The 16,794-nt window shown below is 41.5% G+C and overlaps 1 protein-coding gene across 3 annotated transcripts in view; it reads left to right on the plus strand.

The window, feature by feature from the left end:
- cadm2a (cell adhesion molecule 2a) overlaps nucleotides 1-16,794 on the plus strand; it is a 387,220-nt gene that overhangs the window by 332,412 nt on the left and 38,014 nt on the right. For all 3 annotated transcript variants that reach the window (XM_015961706.3, XM_015961708.3, XM_015961707.3), the window contains 2 exons: nucleotides 247-399; nucleotides 4,800-4,937. In XM_015961706.3, coding sequence (XP_015817192.1) covers nucleotides 247-399; nucleotides 4,800-4,937 — 291 coding nt within the window. The remainder of the gene's footprint in view (nucleotides 1-246; nucleotides 400-4,799; nucleotides 4,938-16,794) is intronic.

The raw sequence follows: 16,794 nt of genomic DNA on the forward strand, positions 1-16,794 counted from the left end.
TGGTATTATTGCATACTGTGAAGTATTCAGTACACACAGCTTGCAATTTCTACACCATGTTTCTTTCTAATAAAGTGATAAAGACATTAGAACTGTTGCATAAACACAAAATAACAGAATTGTCTTTCGTATGCAAACTGAAGTAGAACTGTTACGTTTAGAGAGAATGTTAGAGAATCTTTAATGCACCTTATTACCACGTCTTGCATTTTTACCAGATTCTTATATTTTGTTTTCTTTCTGCAGCTTTGAGGGACAACAGGATTGAGCTTGTCCGTGCGTCATGGGCAGAGTTGACCATCAGCATCAGCGATGTCACGCTGTCAGATGAAGGCTTTTACACCTGCTCTCTCTTCACCATGCCGGTCAGAACGGCCAAAGCTTACCTAACTGTTCTAGGTGAGAACACAATCCACACAAAAGCACTACACTTCTGCTTGACTTACCGGAAATCATAAAAGGATGGTAGACTGTTGCATGACATCCTTTCTCAGCCATTGAAACATTTTCATAAAGAAGGGGCAATGTTTTGTCTGTCTGCTGTGGGGCCACAGAAATAATATATTTGACTTGAAATTTCTGGCAAAAGAGAAGCAAAAAAATAAAATAAAAAATGCTAAATGTTATTTTTTTTCCCCTCCAAGGTGCGCCATTAACTCATTCACTCCCAGACGTTTCCTGATCAGAAATACCTTTGCTGCCAGCGTTTTTCTGAGTTTTCACAGTTTTTTAAGAGCCACAGAACGTTGCGCTCTAGGATGATGTCAACGCCAAAACTACTAAAACAAAGAGTAGACTCACCTCTTACATCAGGAGGAATCCACTCGTTTCGAGCGTTATCCGTTCTTTCATAATCCATGGTCGAATTGTGATCGGCAGAAGCTTTACCGTTTAGCGCCTTACTTTTTTTACAGCAGCGGCCCAAAACGATCCGAAGACGTGGATTTTCTGCTTCCTGATCACGTGACGTGTGACGTATGCGGATGAAGATCGGCTTTAGAGCTGGAATGTTTGTTCTCACGGTGCGGGGGCTCGTTCCGACGCCCACACAGTAAAAAAAAATGCAAATGATGACTTCAGTCGTCAATGACAGTGAATGAGTTAAGTGACCATAAATTTCCTTCAAATGATTGAAGCAGATTCGATGTTCCTCACTGACCTTCATTGTACCAGCCTTTGTGAACACCGGTAACACATCCGCCTTTTCAGGAAGTTACTTTTTTGTAGTTTATGCCAAGCCTGTCATTTGCTCTGCTCAAGTCCGCACCATGCTGCGTATTTCGGCTGCAGAACCAAACTTTTTTACAGTGTACCTGTTGAAACTGTTGTTTGACTAAAGATTTTATTTGATTTGCTTAGTTGGAAATTGCCTGTTGCTTCTGCCTGCAGATACACACAAACACAGTTAGTCACCCCCCCCCCCCACCCCCCCACCCCCCCACGCACACACACCCCTTTAAAGTGTGTTGTGATCATTGCCTTACACAAACACTGTTTCATTTCCTGCTGCTGGCCTTATTAGTTTTCCCAATTAGTTGTCACTAATGTTAATAGATGTGTTCGTGCACTCCAGGACCATTAGCTGGCTCTTTGTGGTAACTAGCGTTCTCCAAATTAGACGCATTACTGGCTACCGCTCAATAAGGATGTGGAGAAATTTATTTTGCGAGGCTGAACAATAGTTAATGGTGCACGCCAGGAAACAAAGAAGGGGATTTCATAATCATACTAAATGCTCTGGAAATGTTTTATCTGCTGGAACATTGGGACAGTAAGTGCTGGGGAGGAATGCAAGAAAAATGAGTTTAAGTCAACATGGAAACTGCAAATTCCAATCTTATGCTGTACAAATACTAATAAAGTCCACGTCAATTTTAGTAAAATGCTCATGAACACGGGGCTAATAAATTGCCAAATCCTCATTAATGGGAATAGTCCACACAAGCGCAGCAATGCATAATGATTTTTGATTCTCAGATGGAAGTCAGGACTAAAAACCAAAAACACCAGACATGCAACACTCACGTTCACAAGCTGGCACTTGAGGTTTTTGTTCAAAACACATTTGATTAAAGCTTTGCACAGAAAAATCTGCATATTGTATTTTGCTGCAAGGTATTGAGATATATTGAGAAGTAAATATCAGTCCCCTTTAACCCTTATTTACGTCATTATTTGTTTTCTTTATCACAAAACGCTCAGGCCCAGGTTCACCCAACAAAATCTTTTTCTTTTCTTTCTGCTCCTTTTCAGCATCCCATTCACAAAGCAAGTTGCACGAATTATATGCTTGTTGCGTGGTCAAGTTCACTAAGTGTTAGCAAGTTACACCCCGTTAGCATAGCGTTTCATATTAGTTGTTCTTTTTGCAAATTTCTAAAATGAACACCCGTCACAAACAAGAAAATGTGCAGAGAAAACATGGTGAGCTCCAGGTTTGGGGTGAAGAACAGAGGCGCTCATTAAAACTCTTAAACAGACATCTGAATGTAGCTGGGAGGAGAGATTGTCAGGGAGGTCCCTTGACATCTATAAATGACATCTTCTGCTTTTTGGATCAGTGCTGCATTCTCTTTATTTTCACTTAAAGACAACATTAGCTTAGCCACCAGCTAGCGGAGGAGCGTCAGGCTGGAGGAGAAGGAACTTTAGGAGGTGGACACGATGAGCTCCTGACGAATTTGAGGTATCTTTCGATTTTATTGTTTGTTATTCAAACAAACTGATTACAGCAGTGTACATATTCTCTTCTTCTTCTTAGTTGATTTGGCAGAGTCCACACCTCCGGGGCAAACTGCTGCCCTCCTCCGTTTCTTTCAGGTTACAGTCAAAGTGCAAACGTGAAAAGCAAAGCGTGTATGTCCCTAAATAGCCACTGTATTTCAAGATGGCGCATGACCATGGCGCAATAACCACAGTTTATGTACTAAAAATGTAAAATTTTAACCTGAGAGGTATATGTAGAATTGGTGATAAATATGAATGAAAAACGTGGCTTTTAAAACTTGATTTTACATCATTTTATTGCTTGTCTTATTCTCATGTTTTTTCATGTTTATGCATTTTGTCCTGTTTTAATTTCTTGTTATTTTTATCTATGAAAGGTGTAGAAGTAAAGGTTACTTACTTGTGAAAAAGGGCAAGTTTGATAGTAAACAGGTAAAGCTATTACACACTGTGGCTTTAAACCATCTGAGTGTGACACTTGGAATGTGTACGTTTGCAGTTTATTACAGTAAACTGTATGAATTGACATTGTGCACACGAAGATTGCAACATTATCAATATATTCATGAAGCCCTAACATCAAACATAATATGTACCACGTTTGATGCAATTAGGAAACAGCAGCCGTTGTCATGGAAACATAACTAATTTTTTTCCCCTCAAACAAATTATAGAGGAGTACCTTTCGTTGTAGTCATACCTCTTTAAGTCTTTCAGACAACAGATATGCAAAAGTCAGTCAGTGGAATTGACTGACGGGCCTTTCAGTCACCCAGCCTGAGGTGAACCTATTGCTCATTGACAAACCTAAACCTTTCTCAGTGTCCTAGTGGTAGAGTGTCCGCCCTGAGACTGGGAGATCAAGGTTCGATTCCTGGTCGGGTCATACCAAAGACTTTGAAAAAATGGGACCCAATGCCTCCCTGCTTGACACTCAGCATTAAGGGGTTGGATTGGGGGGTTAAACCACCAAATAGTTCCCGAGCGCGGCTGTGTCTGCAGCTCACCGCTCCCCCAGGGGATGGGTCAAATGCGGAGAACAAATTTCGCACACACACCTGTGTGTGTGACAACTAATGGGGCTTTAACTTTAACAACAGAAGAACAGACCCAAGTTTCTTTAAACACTCAATACAGCAAAGGCCAGTAATTAACATTTTCTGTGCAACCCTGTGACCTTCTTGGCCACAGGCCCCGCTTATACTTCTACACACATCCAAGTTAACTCATTCGCTGCCAGCTGTTTCCTGATCAGTAAAGCCCTTCGCTGCTAGCATTTTTCAGCGTTTTCACTGTTTTTTTAAGAGTCACAGAACATTGCGCTCTAGGATGATGTCAACGCCGAAACTACCAAAACAAAGAGTAGACTCACCTCTTACATCAGGAGGAATCCGCGCGTTTCGAGCGTTACTCGTTCTTTCATAATCCGTTGTTGAATTGTGATCGGCAGAAGCTTTTCCAGTTTGCGCCTCACTTTTTTTACAGCAGCGGCCCAAAACGACCTCCTAACACGTGGATTTTCTGCTTCCTGATCACGTGACGTGTGATGTACGTGGATGAAGATGGGCTTTAGAGCTGGGTTGTTTGTTCTCATGGTGCGGGGGCTCGTCCCACACAGTAAAAAAAATATGCCAATGACGACTTTTGTCGTCAATGGCAGTGAATGAGTTAAGGTTTCAACATAACCTTTGTTCTGCGACTCATGCCATATAAGCTGTGGGAGTTGTCATGGTGATTAAAGGTCCAGTGCTTTTGCTAATGTCTTTGGACAAGCTAGAAAGAAAAAAAAGCTGGATCAGACATTTTTTTTCTAGTTCTGAGAGCGTCATGCACAAAACTCCATTCAAAACACACCAGGCTGAAGTGAGAAATATATCAAAGAAGCCTCGGCTGAAATGTGATTGTGTGGACCCACTGCATGGAGAAGCTCTGGAGTGTGCTTCTTAATCTCTCTGCAGGTGTGTGAGCCGGAGGTGAATTTCCACCAAGGCCTATTAGAATTATTGTTGCATAATGACACGCTGCTGCGTGTGAATCGTTTCCTTCACTGTGATGTTCTCTCCATAATGCAGGTGTGCCAGAGAAGCCAGAGATCAACGGCCTGACAAATCCAGCCATGGAGGGGGACTACATCACCCTGACCTGCATCACCCAGGGCAGCAAGCCCGCCGCAGACCTACGTTGGTTCAGGAATGAAAAGGAGGTCAAAGGTGAGTCGTGCCTCTGACTGTTTTTAAATGCTTCACGTCTGTGAGAGGCTGAGTGATAGTCTGGTCTTTTGTCATTCAAGCACCACATCGAGGCTTTCAGTGCAATTATGAACATGAAGAGTTCTAAGAGAAATTATGAGTTATTTTTCCTTCAATAGGGCGAGGATTGTGTGTTTGTACCTGTTTAAAAGTGGCAGACATTTTTCAGAGGAAGACTGGGTCTTTATTTCTGATTCTTTCTTATTTTTGTGAGTAAAAGTATTCTCCTCGAGGCTGGAAGTGAAGACCTTCAGTTTCTGTCTTTGTGTAAATCTCTAACTTGTGTTGTGAGTTTAAAGATGCCACATGTGCACCACAGTGTTGGCCAATGAAGTACTGAAAACTCTAATAAACTAAGGAAAATGATATCATGCACACGTTTTAAACCACAAGTTTTAACGTTTTAATTTTACGAACACACTTGAGATTTCTGACATGGCATCAAATTAGAGTTCCTTCTAATTTTATTAGAGAAAAATCTAAATGTTTATTGTTGGATTACCCTTGTAAAAAATTAGTTTTCAGACAGTTGGTGGTTACTTTAGCCATTTTAAATCACGCTTGTGATAGGTAGGGTTAACCCTCATTAGGGAGAAACAGGGTTTACATCCATTGGGACTAATGAGCTAACAGCCAGGTTGAGCTCAGCCAAGACCACAGTGTAAAGCAGCTTCAGTTTCTAAGATTTCACCGCAGTTCATGCAAATATTTTATTTTATTAATTTTTTTCTTTTAATAATTTTCACACCATCGATTTTTCTTCCCATCATCATTTTCTGTGATCTTTAGTTATTTTCAATAGTAAATATAGCTGCAGCAAAATGTGCTAAAATATCCGATAGCTGCAGCCCTTTAGGTATGTGTGTGTCAAAACTTAAAAAAAATGTATTTTTTAACTTCAATCCATGTGGCTTGTGTCTTATTTTCCACATTAGGTATTCTGCTCTGTCCTCAGACAATTACATTGACCCCACATATTATCAGTGAGCTGCTCTAAGTCTTACACAATAAACTACAAACCTCATTTCCTCCCTGCTCCTGCTTTAACTCGATGAGCCATCGGCTTTGAACAAGGCAGCAGGAGCAGGGTCAGGGAGGCCACCGAGGAAAAGTAAAACGATTAGATAGTAAAATGATGAGATTAAGTCATTGGAGGAAGAAAAGAAACAGATGTGTCCATGAATGAGAAAAAATGTAGACTGCTGCTTCGTATCTCACCTTCACAATGTGTTTATTTATTTATTTATTTACAAATAATTTATTTTTGAATGCAAATCCCAGGTTTTCTGGCACAAATTGATACAAATGGGGGTCTGCTCACTCAAAGTCACAATTTTAATTTACAGAAACAGAATATTCTAGTAAACATTCATTATAATGTGTCAGCTGCGTGAAAAGATGCTGCCAAAGTGTTTGCATAAGCCATCAGATCACTGCCTCCCAGAAATGAGAATAACAAGCAGTCAGGTGTTGCACATCCTAAATCCCAATTAATCGTTGCAGAAGTTCCTTGAAGAGAAGGATTTCGAATGCAGAACACAAACACTTCACAGAGTCACGCTTTATTATTCCACAATTTGCTTTTCCTTTGCTCAAACAAGGGATTAATAAACCGCAAAATATATTTTTTTCCTGTGAGCATGAATGATTTTTTTACCCTCATTAACATATTCATATTTTTTTCTTTCCGCTTTAAGAGACATGAATCCTTTCATCTACCAGACACACGTTTACTCCTCAAACTAACTTTAGTTTGCTTGTATTTAGTCACTTTAAAGTGACAATGTGTTGTTTTAACAATCTCTGGAAATATCCATCAAATTGTTGTTGTAAATGGATTAAAAGTTGCCCAGTTGTTGGAAAATATTGGCAATTTCATAACATATCACCATAAAACTCTGTTCTAAAATACACATTTACCTCTTCACTCATTGTCAGTGATGAAAGGGAGTCTGACGTGCTCGTCGTTTTGCTGGAGGTTGCACTTCCAGGGATTTTTGACCCTAATGGCCATCCGTTGGTAAGGTCTTACTTGAGCACAAAAATAATGCTTGCTTGCCGTGATTTAGGTATGTACTGCCCCCTATCGCCAGGAAAATGGCAAACTGTCACTTTAATAATAAGTCTATTAGTTCCAATCCATCCGCTCATTATTTCCCCTATAATTTAGTTTTGTTTTGCCCACAAATGCATGGAAAATAAATAGTATGGCTAAAAGAAGTCCACTATCCTTTGTTTGCTCTTAACTATTAGAGATTACAGTGAATTTAAAACAAGCAACCTTTCACCTACACATGAATAAGTGAGTGTTTTCTATATTTCTAATGATATAACTAATTGATGTTTTTTGTAACATATTGCATTAGCCATTCCAACTTGTTATCTCATTTGCGTCCCTTCTGAGGAACAAGCAAGAACAACCAGTACATGGTACACTAATTAAGCTGTATGTGTGTTTTCCTAACAGGCTCATTGTTTCTATTTGGGTGATTCTTGCTTCTCCCAGTGGAACCACCACAGAGACAAGCTCCCACTAAAGAGAACTCTCAGGACATTGTGTTTCATTATTAGTAGTATTATTTTTAATTGAACAGTGAAAGTTAAAAGGCAACGAGAGGCGCATGCAGTCAGCTGAGGTTAAGAAATGCAGCTTTAAAGTAACAGTGAGCAATTTCCTGCTCCTCCGCCCTACTGGTTGAAAGTGGAATTACAACTTTTGCAAACAACCCTGCTGTAGCTAGTGCTAGCAAGGAGCTAACACTAACATGTGCCAACTAATACTAAAATAAACCACAAAGAAAAAAGCTCCACACTGTTGGACAAAGAATATTATTACTTATGCTGTTGGACTTGTCATCTGCCTTCGATACGGTGGATTGTGGAATTTTCTTTTCTTGTCTCGCTCAGTGGGGGGGCATCAGTGGTGCAGCGCTAAATTGGTTTAGGTTCCTTTCTAACTGACCGTACATGCTGCGCCCACCTTGGTAACCATGCGTCCTCCTCTGCTCCACTCAGGTGTGAAGTCCCCCACAGCTCTGTTCTTGCCCCCCTCCTGTTCACACTGTACCTGCTCCACTGACACCCCTGATATAGAAGTTGTTTCTCTGACCCGAGCCAACTGTTACTAACCTAGGGGACATAGTGGATGCTGGATTAAAGTTAGACAACCACATTAGATCAGTTGTTAAGTCTAACTTTTTTCTTCATTTAAAGAAGCTGGCAACAGGAAAGCCCATCCTGTCCCAGTAGCATTTTGAAACGGTAATCCATGCCTTTGTTACGACGCGGCTGGACTACTGTAATGGCCTGTACGCAGGAATAAATGACGCCTGTATCCCTCAGCTACAGAGAGTACAGAATGCAGCTGCCCGCCTCTTAACAGGAACAAAGAAGTCTGATCATATCTCTCCTTTTCTGACCGAATTGCACTGGCTGCCTGTGTCTTTTAGAATTTGTTTTTAAATTATTGTATTTGCTTTTAAATCTCTTAATGTCCTTGCCCCACCTTACCTGTGTGAGCTGCTACACCCATACAGTCCTCCCTGTTCCCTCAGGTAAGCCGCGGAGAGGACCGGGCCATGGTATTTCCCCTATTTTCCCAGATCAGATGACTCTGAACTCCTTAAACGTTCCTCATTCACATTTACAGACAATTGATTTATACGTATCTACATGCCATCTCAATCGTGAGATCATTTCTCGCTATTCAAAATAAAATCTTGATATTGACACTGTGGCACAGAGAAGCACTCTTGATGTCTAGTACAAATGTCAGATTTGAGATAGTTCTGTCTGCTGCTGGACTCTTTGGAGATGGTGTCTGGCTGAATTCACTGAAAGGCGTTCACTCTCTCGGGATCTGCCATTACACCTTTTATACCCAAAAGCTTAAGTCGGAGCAGCTCAATCTGCTATCAGGCATTAAGGTTTCCCAGGTTCCAGATAAGCACACAGATAAGAGCCAAATCAATATGGCTCCTTCCTCACTCCTTTGAGCAGACATCTGTGTTATCTTTCATTTTAATTACTTGGTGGATTATATTGAATCTACGTCATCAGACTTATTCAGACTTGTGGGCAATATCCTCTTTACTAAAAAAATAATAATTAAAGGCCTTGCTAATCTCAAACAATGGATCTGGTCGAAGTCAGGATTCTGATTTTTAACATCTCTAATGTCCCCTCTAACCAGTCCAAAGGTATGAGCATTTATATGTTAGTATTTTAGTTTTTCTATTATTTTGTGGCTCTAGAGAAGGCTTATCATGTGTCCCCTGAAGCGTTTGGTGAGTACGGGACGCTGGGGCAACATTTTAGGGCCACCAGGTTCTTGTGACCAGTGTTGGGAACGTTACTTTAAAAAGTAATTAGTTATAGTTACTGATTACTTTGTCAAAAAAGTAACTCAGTTACTAACTGAGTTACAAGATCATAAAAGTAACTAATTACCAACAAAAGTAACTACTTAGTTACTTTTTCATTAAAGCATGCAAGAATTACTACAATAGTAAAATATAAATGACTAATGACTGAACATAATAAAATGTATGTCCAAATGTTTTATATAAACCTGAATAATTTAAACAAATAAGCACTTAACAGGAGGAACTACTAATAGGAACATTAAACTAATCTAGACTATTAAAAGGTCACTGTGTGATATTTAACAAAAACCCAATCAGCTAAAATTTAAAATTGCAAATAGAAAAACCTGTAAAGGTTCCCGAGCCTTTAAATGGTCTCTCAGTCTAGTTAAATTACAGAAATAAATGTAATTTTGCACAGCATTCTAATTTTTACAGCTTCACATAATTGTGTGTTTTTACCAGCATTTCTGTTGCTGGTAATCTAGTAATGGTTAAATAAATAAATAAATATCCTTTAAAATGACACTAGAAGAGGCACAGATCTGATGGAGGACTTACATTTACTAACTTGGGTCAGACCCAAACACAGAAGAGCTGAAGCTGGGTGGTAAACACACAAAGGTAGTTCTAATAACACCTGAGCTCCATGACGTCTGAGACTGATGCATCAGTGTTACAGTGGGACTAAAGACATGATCAGAAACAGGTTACAGCTGGATGATCTAGGAAGGCAGAAGATCAGGACGTCTGAGCGGTGAACAGGTGAGCGGACCTTCGGGACGTCCCGCTGTCACGCTAAGGGCACGGCTGCAGACCCGCAGATTCGCTGCTGCAGCAACAAATCTGCGGGTCTGCAGCCGTAGACTATTCATCACGTCTTCCTCGTTCTTCGCGGGCCGTGATGCTCTTAAACATCTGCCTCTTTAGCTCCTGATCAGCTGATGACAGCTTCAACACACCGCACTGCTTAACGCACGCATTTCCTTACCAGTAACAGGAACAACGTTTTGATAAAAGAAGACGTAATTAATTAGTTTGCTTGTTACAGAAAGACATATTTTTTATTAACGCGGTTATTTTAAACGGAGTTATTCCCGTTGTGTCTACAGAATGCAGCGACTGAGACCGTGAGGGTCTCCGCCCACCCGGCCAATCATCATCGTGTTTGTAAGTGTGTTACCGACACCTCTCTCTCCCTGGCTGCAGCTGAAGTGTGGCGGTCGGAAAGCCTCACACTGTTGCTCAACGTTCGACAAGCACATAGTAACGCACAGCGTTCCGTCCCCAGTAACGGTAACGGCGTTGCAACGGCGGGAAAAGTAATTAATTAGATTATTCCGTTACCTATAAAAGAACGCCGTTAGAAACGCCGTTATACTTAAACGGCGTTACTCCCAACACTGCTTGTGACACAACAAAAGCTGACACTATGTCAAGCCTGTGAGAGTTGGTCACGAGTTCTCTGTAGTGGGAGCTCTTCTCTTGGTGTACTCATTAAGTACACCTTGATATCTGGGGTTTGAAGGTGTGGACAATAAACTGAGGTTTCTGGCCTCCATGATGAGGGTCCTCTTAATTTGGCGCGCTAGTTCTCAAGTGGAGAACTAGATGGTAAAAAATGGTAAATGGCCTGTATTTGATATAGCGCCTTCTAGAGTCCTGGAACCCCCCAAGGTGCTTTACAACACAATCAGTCATTCACCCATTCACACACACATTCACACACTGGTGGGGATGAGCTACAATGTAGCCACAGCTGCCCTGGGGCGCACTGACAGAGGCGAGGCTGCTGAGCACTGGCGCCACCGGTCCCTCCGACCACCACCAGCAGGCAATGTGGGTTAAGTGTCTTGCCCAAGGACACAACGACAGCGACAGACTGAGCGGGTCTCGAACCTGTGACCTTCCGATTGCGAGGCGAGCACTTAACTCCTGTGCCACCGTCGCCCCAGATGGGAGGGACTTGGCAACAAGCAGAGAAGTTCAAGGATCTCAGGGCCTTTTTCATGATGATAAGATCAACTGTGAGATGAACCGATTAACCAGGGCTTCATCTGCAGTAAAGGCGTTTGCTCTGGTCTGTCATGGTGACAAAGGTAAGGCAGCTTCATTTGTGTAGCATATTTCGTACACAAAGGCAATTCAAAGGAGCTGATGGTCACGATCCTGTTCATTTTCCAGTCTTGAGATCTGGACTGAGACCAAATTAGCAAGTTTTGATTACAAAGGGTCAAAATGAGCTGCCTAGGATTAGCCTTAGATGGGGTGAGGACCTCCATCGTCCATGAAGAGCTTGGAAATTAGGTGCTGCTCCTCCACATTGGAAGGACTACGCTGAGGTGGCTCAGGTATCAGATAAGAATACCTCCTTGTTGCCTCCCGGGTGCCACGTAAGTACATTCCACTAGGAGGAGGACTCGGGGCTGACTGAAAGGACAGATTATACAATGGCCCTAAAAAGTATTTGGCAGCCACATATTGTGAAAGTTGTGAGGACATGTGCCGACTTAAGCAGGGGGACCTTTTGAGCACTACAGGATTTGAATCCATGAAATCATACTGTGGTCTGAGCTCGCTGGTCACTGGTTAGTTACCCCCATTTAGATCTGGGCTGGCTCCTCAACGCTCTCGAGATCGGTTGTGTCACACAAGGTCAGATCTTGCATGGAGCCCCAGGTCGAGGGAGATTGTCCCACCTGACCCATTCTCACTAAACTGATTGTCTATTGGCTTGATGCCTCTTCTATGCAGGAGTACAGTCGTGTCCCTGATGTCCTTAGACAGCCTGTGGTGTTGGTGGAGGTTGGAGTCTGACTGAAGGTGTAGACAGGTATCTTTTATACAGATAAGTTCAAACAGGTGCTGTTAATACAGGTAACCAGTGGAGAATTCTTGCTTGTTTTCTGGTGCTGAATATTTATCCTCTGTACTATTACACAAATAAATTCTTTAAAAATCATACAATAGTTGAAGTGTACCTTTGATGAAAACCACAGACCTCTCTCATCTTTTTAAGTGAAACATGTACAATCAGTGACTGCCAAATAATCGCTGCCCCATCCTCTTGCCTGGGCAAGCCTTGAGATCCCCAAAGAGGAGCCGAAGAATGCTGCTGAGGAGCAGGATGCCTTGGATTCCTTCCTCAGTCTGTTACCTGCACAAACAAGCCTTGGATGAATGTTTTCTACCTTTGCCTCATGTTTTTTTTATTTTACCCCAAAAATCTACAAAAAGATTTAAAGCCTTTTCCTCTTTTTGAAGCCTCAGAGGCATTTGCACGTGTTCGACATGGTTAAACCACTGATGGTGTTCTTCCTCCAACGACTCCACCAGTCTTAATTATTAGGAAAATGCTCATAGATGTTACACTAATGTTCATTTACAGTGATTTGTAGTAAAGATCTTAGCTGTATTCTTCTTACTTGCTGGTGGACGATTTCCTTCTTAAAACTATGGGGAAAAAAAGTAAAACAGCAAGTAAACACAAAGGGCAGCATGTGTTAATACGGGATATGTGAGCACATGTAGGTGGAATGCACTTGAAGTGTTCATCATCCTGACAGGATCAGCGTGTGTACTGTGTGGGAAACCAACTGATTGTGGGGCAACCATGCTGGGAATAAATGACAATTGTGACATATTGGTGTGGGATCTGGGGGAATAGAGAAGATTATATTACCGGCAAAGTCACTGGAGCAGTCCATCACCCACTCACATGCAGTTAACATACACCCTATGCTAAGTTTGTGTGTATTTGTATGTTTGTGCCTGTGTGTGTGTGTGTGTGTGTGTGTGTGTGTGTGTGTGTGTGTGTGTGTGTGTGTGTGTGTGTGTGTGTGTGTGTGTGTGTGTGTGTGTGTGTGTGTGTGTGTGAGACCAAAGCTGACAGATGGAGCAGACAGCCTGCACATAAGGACATGAGCTTGCGTGTGTGTGTGCGTGTGTGTGTCTGTGTGTGTGTGTGTGTGTGTGTGTGTGTGTGTGTGTGTGTGTGTGTGTGTGTGTGTGTGTGTGTGTGTGTGTGTGTGTGATGGAATCCAATATTCTTATTTCTCAGTCTTTCTGTCCCTCAGATCCCCCCAGTCCCCACCCAGTAATGATATATTTCTATCTCAGTTGCGCACCATAACCCAGGGAGACCTCCTCGGATATCACCACATGAAGGAGTTGTTTACACACCGCTGAACCGGTGGGGGGTGGGGTGGGGGGGCTGTGTGGGGACCAAGAAAGACAGAGATGAGATGAATATTTATTTGAAATAAGGTAGAGGATCTTTGCTCTCAGAATGGTATTATCATACTCTCTGCCCTAAACTGTAAAGGTTATTGCTTCATCATGTTATGCGGTAGCTCTATTCCAAAGGGGCTTAAGTTGGGGACGAAACAGGGATTTCATTCAGATTCACTCGCGGCCACATCCTTGTATTGTCAAACTTGTAAGTCAAGGACAGGGAACTATTACTCCCGACGTACCTTGCACCGTTTAAGGTTGTCTGCTGACTTTCCAATATGCTATCACTCAGGTCTGCCTGAAGAGTCGTACGGCGACTGAGCAACCTTTTGAAATAGTTCCAGCTATTTCTTCATTTGTGGGTAATTGTCCTGGACTGCTGTGGGTAACAAGGCCATCATTATTCTAAGATTCTCCCTAGAAAGAAGCCATTCAGTAAAGTGAGGAGGAGAGAGCTGCTGGAGTGCCTTTGAAAGGGGGAAAAAAGGCAATGACGAGGTTGATGAGACCAAGAGTGACATTGTGAACGTTAAAATAAGAAATCGAGCTTGGGCATTTTAAAGAAGTTTTCTAGTTAAAAGTAAAATACAGCCACTTTGGCGGTATTTGACAACCTTGCTCGCACACTACTTAAAAAGTCTGTGTTGGGATTACATTTATACAACCCAGCTCCCTGAGCTGGAGCAGATCAATGACCATTAAAGATGTAATTTCAAGATGGCTCCTGCGAGTCACAGTGGCATGAATAAAAGATGCCCAAGTTGTGCACAGGCAGAAAGAAAAAAGCATGTTCTCTCTAGCGTGTTACATGTGCATACACAGACAAATAATAGCACGATGTGACAAAATATGAGACGTTTGATCACTTGTTGGATTTTAATTGAGGATAAATTAGGTAAGTAGAAGAAAAAAGGGGCATTTTATCTCCTCTTCAGCATTACTTTATTTAAACACGTGTCACCTTGAGTAAATAATAGCTTTTATCTAATTATTTATTATAGTTTTATTTCTCGTTTTACATTATTATGTTTTATTGCTTGCTTTGCGTATTTTATATGGTTATATTAGCATTGCTTCATTATTTAATGTTATTATTTTACTGTCTATATGATTTTATTGATTACTTATTTTCTTTGTCATTTATATCAGCTCTTTTATTATCATATTTTTCTCATTTTAATCCAGTCTTTTCTCTGTAGGGGCCCTCTGCCCCGGGGCCGGTGGTCGACTTTAGCGTCCTGGTTGCTCTATAGGTAGTGTTTAAGTGGAGGTGGGGGTCTATGCTCCCCCTCCTCTGAGCACCCTGATTTAGTTGCTGTGGAAGACCTGATGCTGCCGGGGCAGATGGCTCCTCTGATGGCGTTTCCTTGCCGTACCTTACTCGGCTCATCTGGACTCAGCCAAATATAAAATTTTACTGGTGTGTGTGTGTGTGTGTGTGTGTGTGTGTGTGTGTGTGTGTGTGTGTGTGTGTGTGTGTGTGCATATGTCTGTTAATGTTTTTAAACTGTTATGGGAATTTGGGGTCATTTTGTAAAGCACTTTGAGTAGCACTTTGTTTGAAAAGCGCTTTATAAATAAAATGTGATGATTGATTGATTGATTGATTGATTGATGAATCTTTTTAGAGGGGTTTCTAAGTGAACTTGTGTTTCTGGTGTGAGCGTGCAGAAGTTAACAGACTCAGCCTTGAAGCAGGCTGGATAAAATCGACACATCTCACTGTCCATTAAGACCAACATGATGGAGGTAGGCCAGCTGTCCGTTTTTAAATGCCATGGCGCAAAAGCGGACTGGCCTTCTCTTTTTCTTTTCTTTTTTTTATTTTCTTTTTTCTTTTTTTTTTTGAGAGGGTGGGAAGTCATTATCATGAATCTTCAGTGGCTACATCTGAGCTGTGGATGCTCAGGGAGTTTTATGTCAGAGAACATCATGACACAAAGCTACCGGGCGCTGATAAAGCCTCTCCTCGTGTCCAGAAGTGTTCAGTGTTCATGGTCATCTGTGAGTAAACACACTGAAACAAACTGCTATGAAATCACTGTGGATTTACAGCAGCACTCATGTGGATTTGGTATAAGAATCAAATCAAATTGAATTTAATGTTTGGTTGAACTCAGTTTAATATTAAAATTTTATTACTGGAAAACAGCAGAGATTCTGGCATCAGCATACTTTGAGAGCTGTGTGAGGAGAGGTGCTCAGTGCAACTGGGGAAGTCCTCCAACACATTAGTTATATTGGTAAATGGCTTGGTTGGTTAGTTGGTTTTATTTTTTAACACAAGAGAAGAGTTTCTCTGTGATGAAGGTACGGACGGGGTTGTTCGCTGTGCCTGAAGACGAGAGAAAAGGTTTGTTTTTGGATCTTTGTATCGCTCAGATCAATAGTGACATCTTGTTAGTGCTGGCTGCCAAAAGTACACACACACACAGTAGTGTGTGTGTGTGTGTGTGTGTGTGTGTGTGTGTGTGTGTGTTTCTCAGCAAAATATCCATGACCCACCAGATGGAAATAATGAAACACCCAGAAATTATTCACAGGACATGCTTACAACAGTTTTAACAGTTCAATACAAATTTCAGAAAGTCTTAATTGGATAAACAAATAATCCACTTCCCAACCTCACGTTAGATATCTGCACATTACCCGAGCAAACTCAGTAATGGCTGTAACATGGTTATTTGTAATAGTCAGTAGCTGAGTCCTCACAACAAACACACTCGAAGCGCTCGTAATTCCAGGCCTTGCAGTTCTGCTAAATACAAGTTATATCTCACAAAGATAATGAGCAATATGCGTCCTTTCCAGGAATTCTTGGCCTTTAATTGTATGTGATGTGATGAATGTAACTTTGAATAAGTGATTCATTTCAATTTAGTTCAATTCAGTTTATTTATATAGCGCCAAATCATGACAAGTCGTCTCAAGGCACGTCACTCAGTAATTATTCCAGTACAGTTCAGTTCATTAAGCCGATCGGTACAGTGTTTGTTATGTAAGGAACCCAGCAGGTTGCATTTTATTCAAATAAATCAGTAAATGTCAAGAAAAAAACCCTAATGTTTCCTCTTGCTGTGGACCCACCAGCCACTCAGTGCTTCTGTCTCTAATATTTAAAGGTGTGGGAAACTCATTTAATCAACACGTTTGCAGTGGTCTCTGGTAGGAAACAGAAACGGGTGCTTCAGCACACACAAGTCTGCTGCATCAGAGGAGAG

Source organism: Nothobranchius furzeri, chromosome 10 (genome assembly GCF_043380555.1).
Source record: "Nothobranchius furzeri strain GRZ-AD chromosome 10, NfurGRZ-RIMD1, whole genome shotgun sequence".
Lineage (NCBI taxonomy): Eukaryota > Metazoa > Chordata > Actinopteri > Cyprinodontiformes > Nothobranchiidae > Nothobranchius > Nothobranchius furzeri.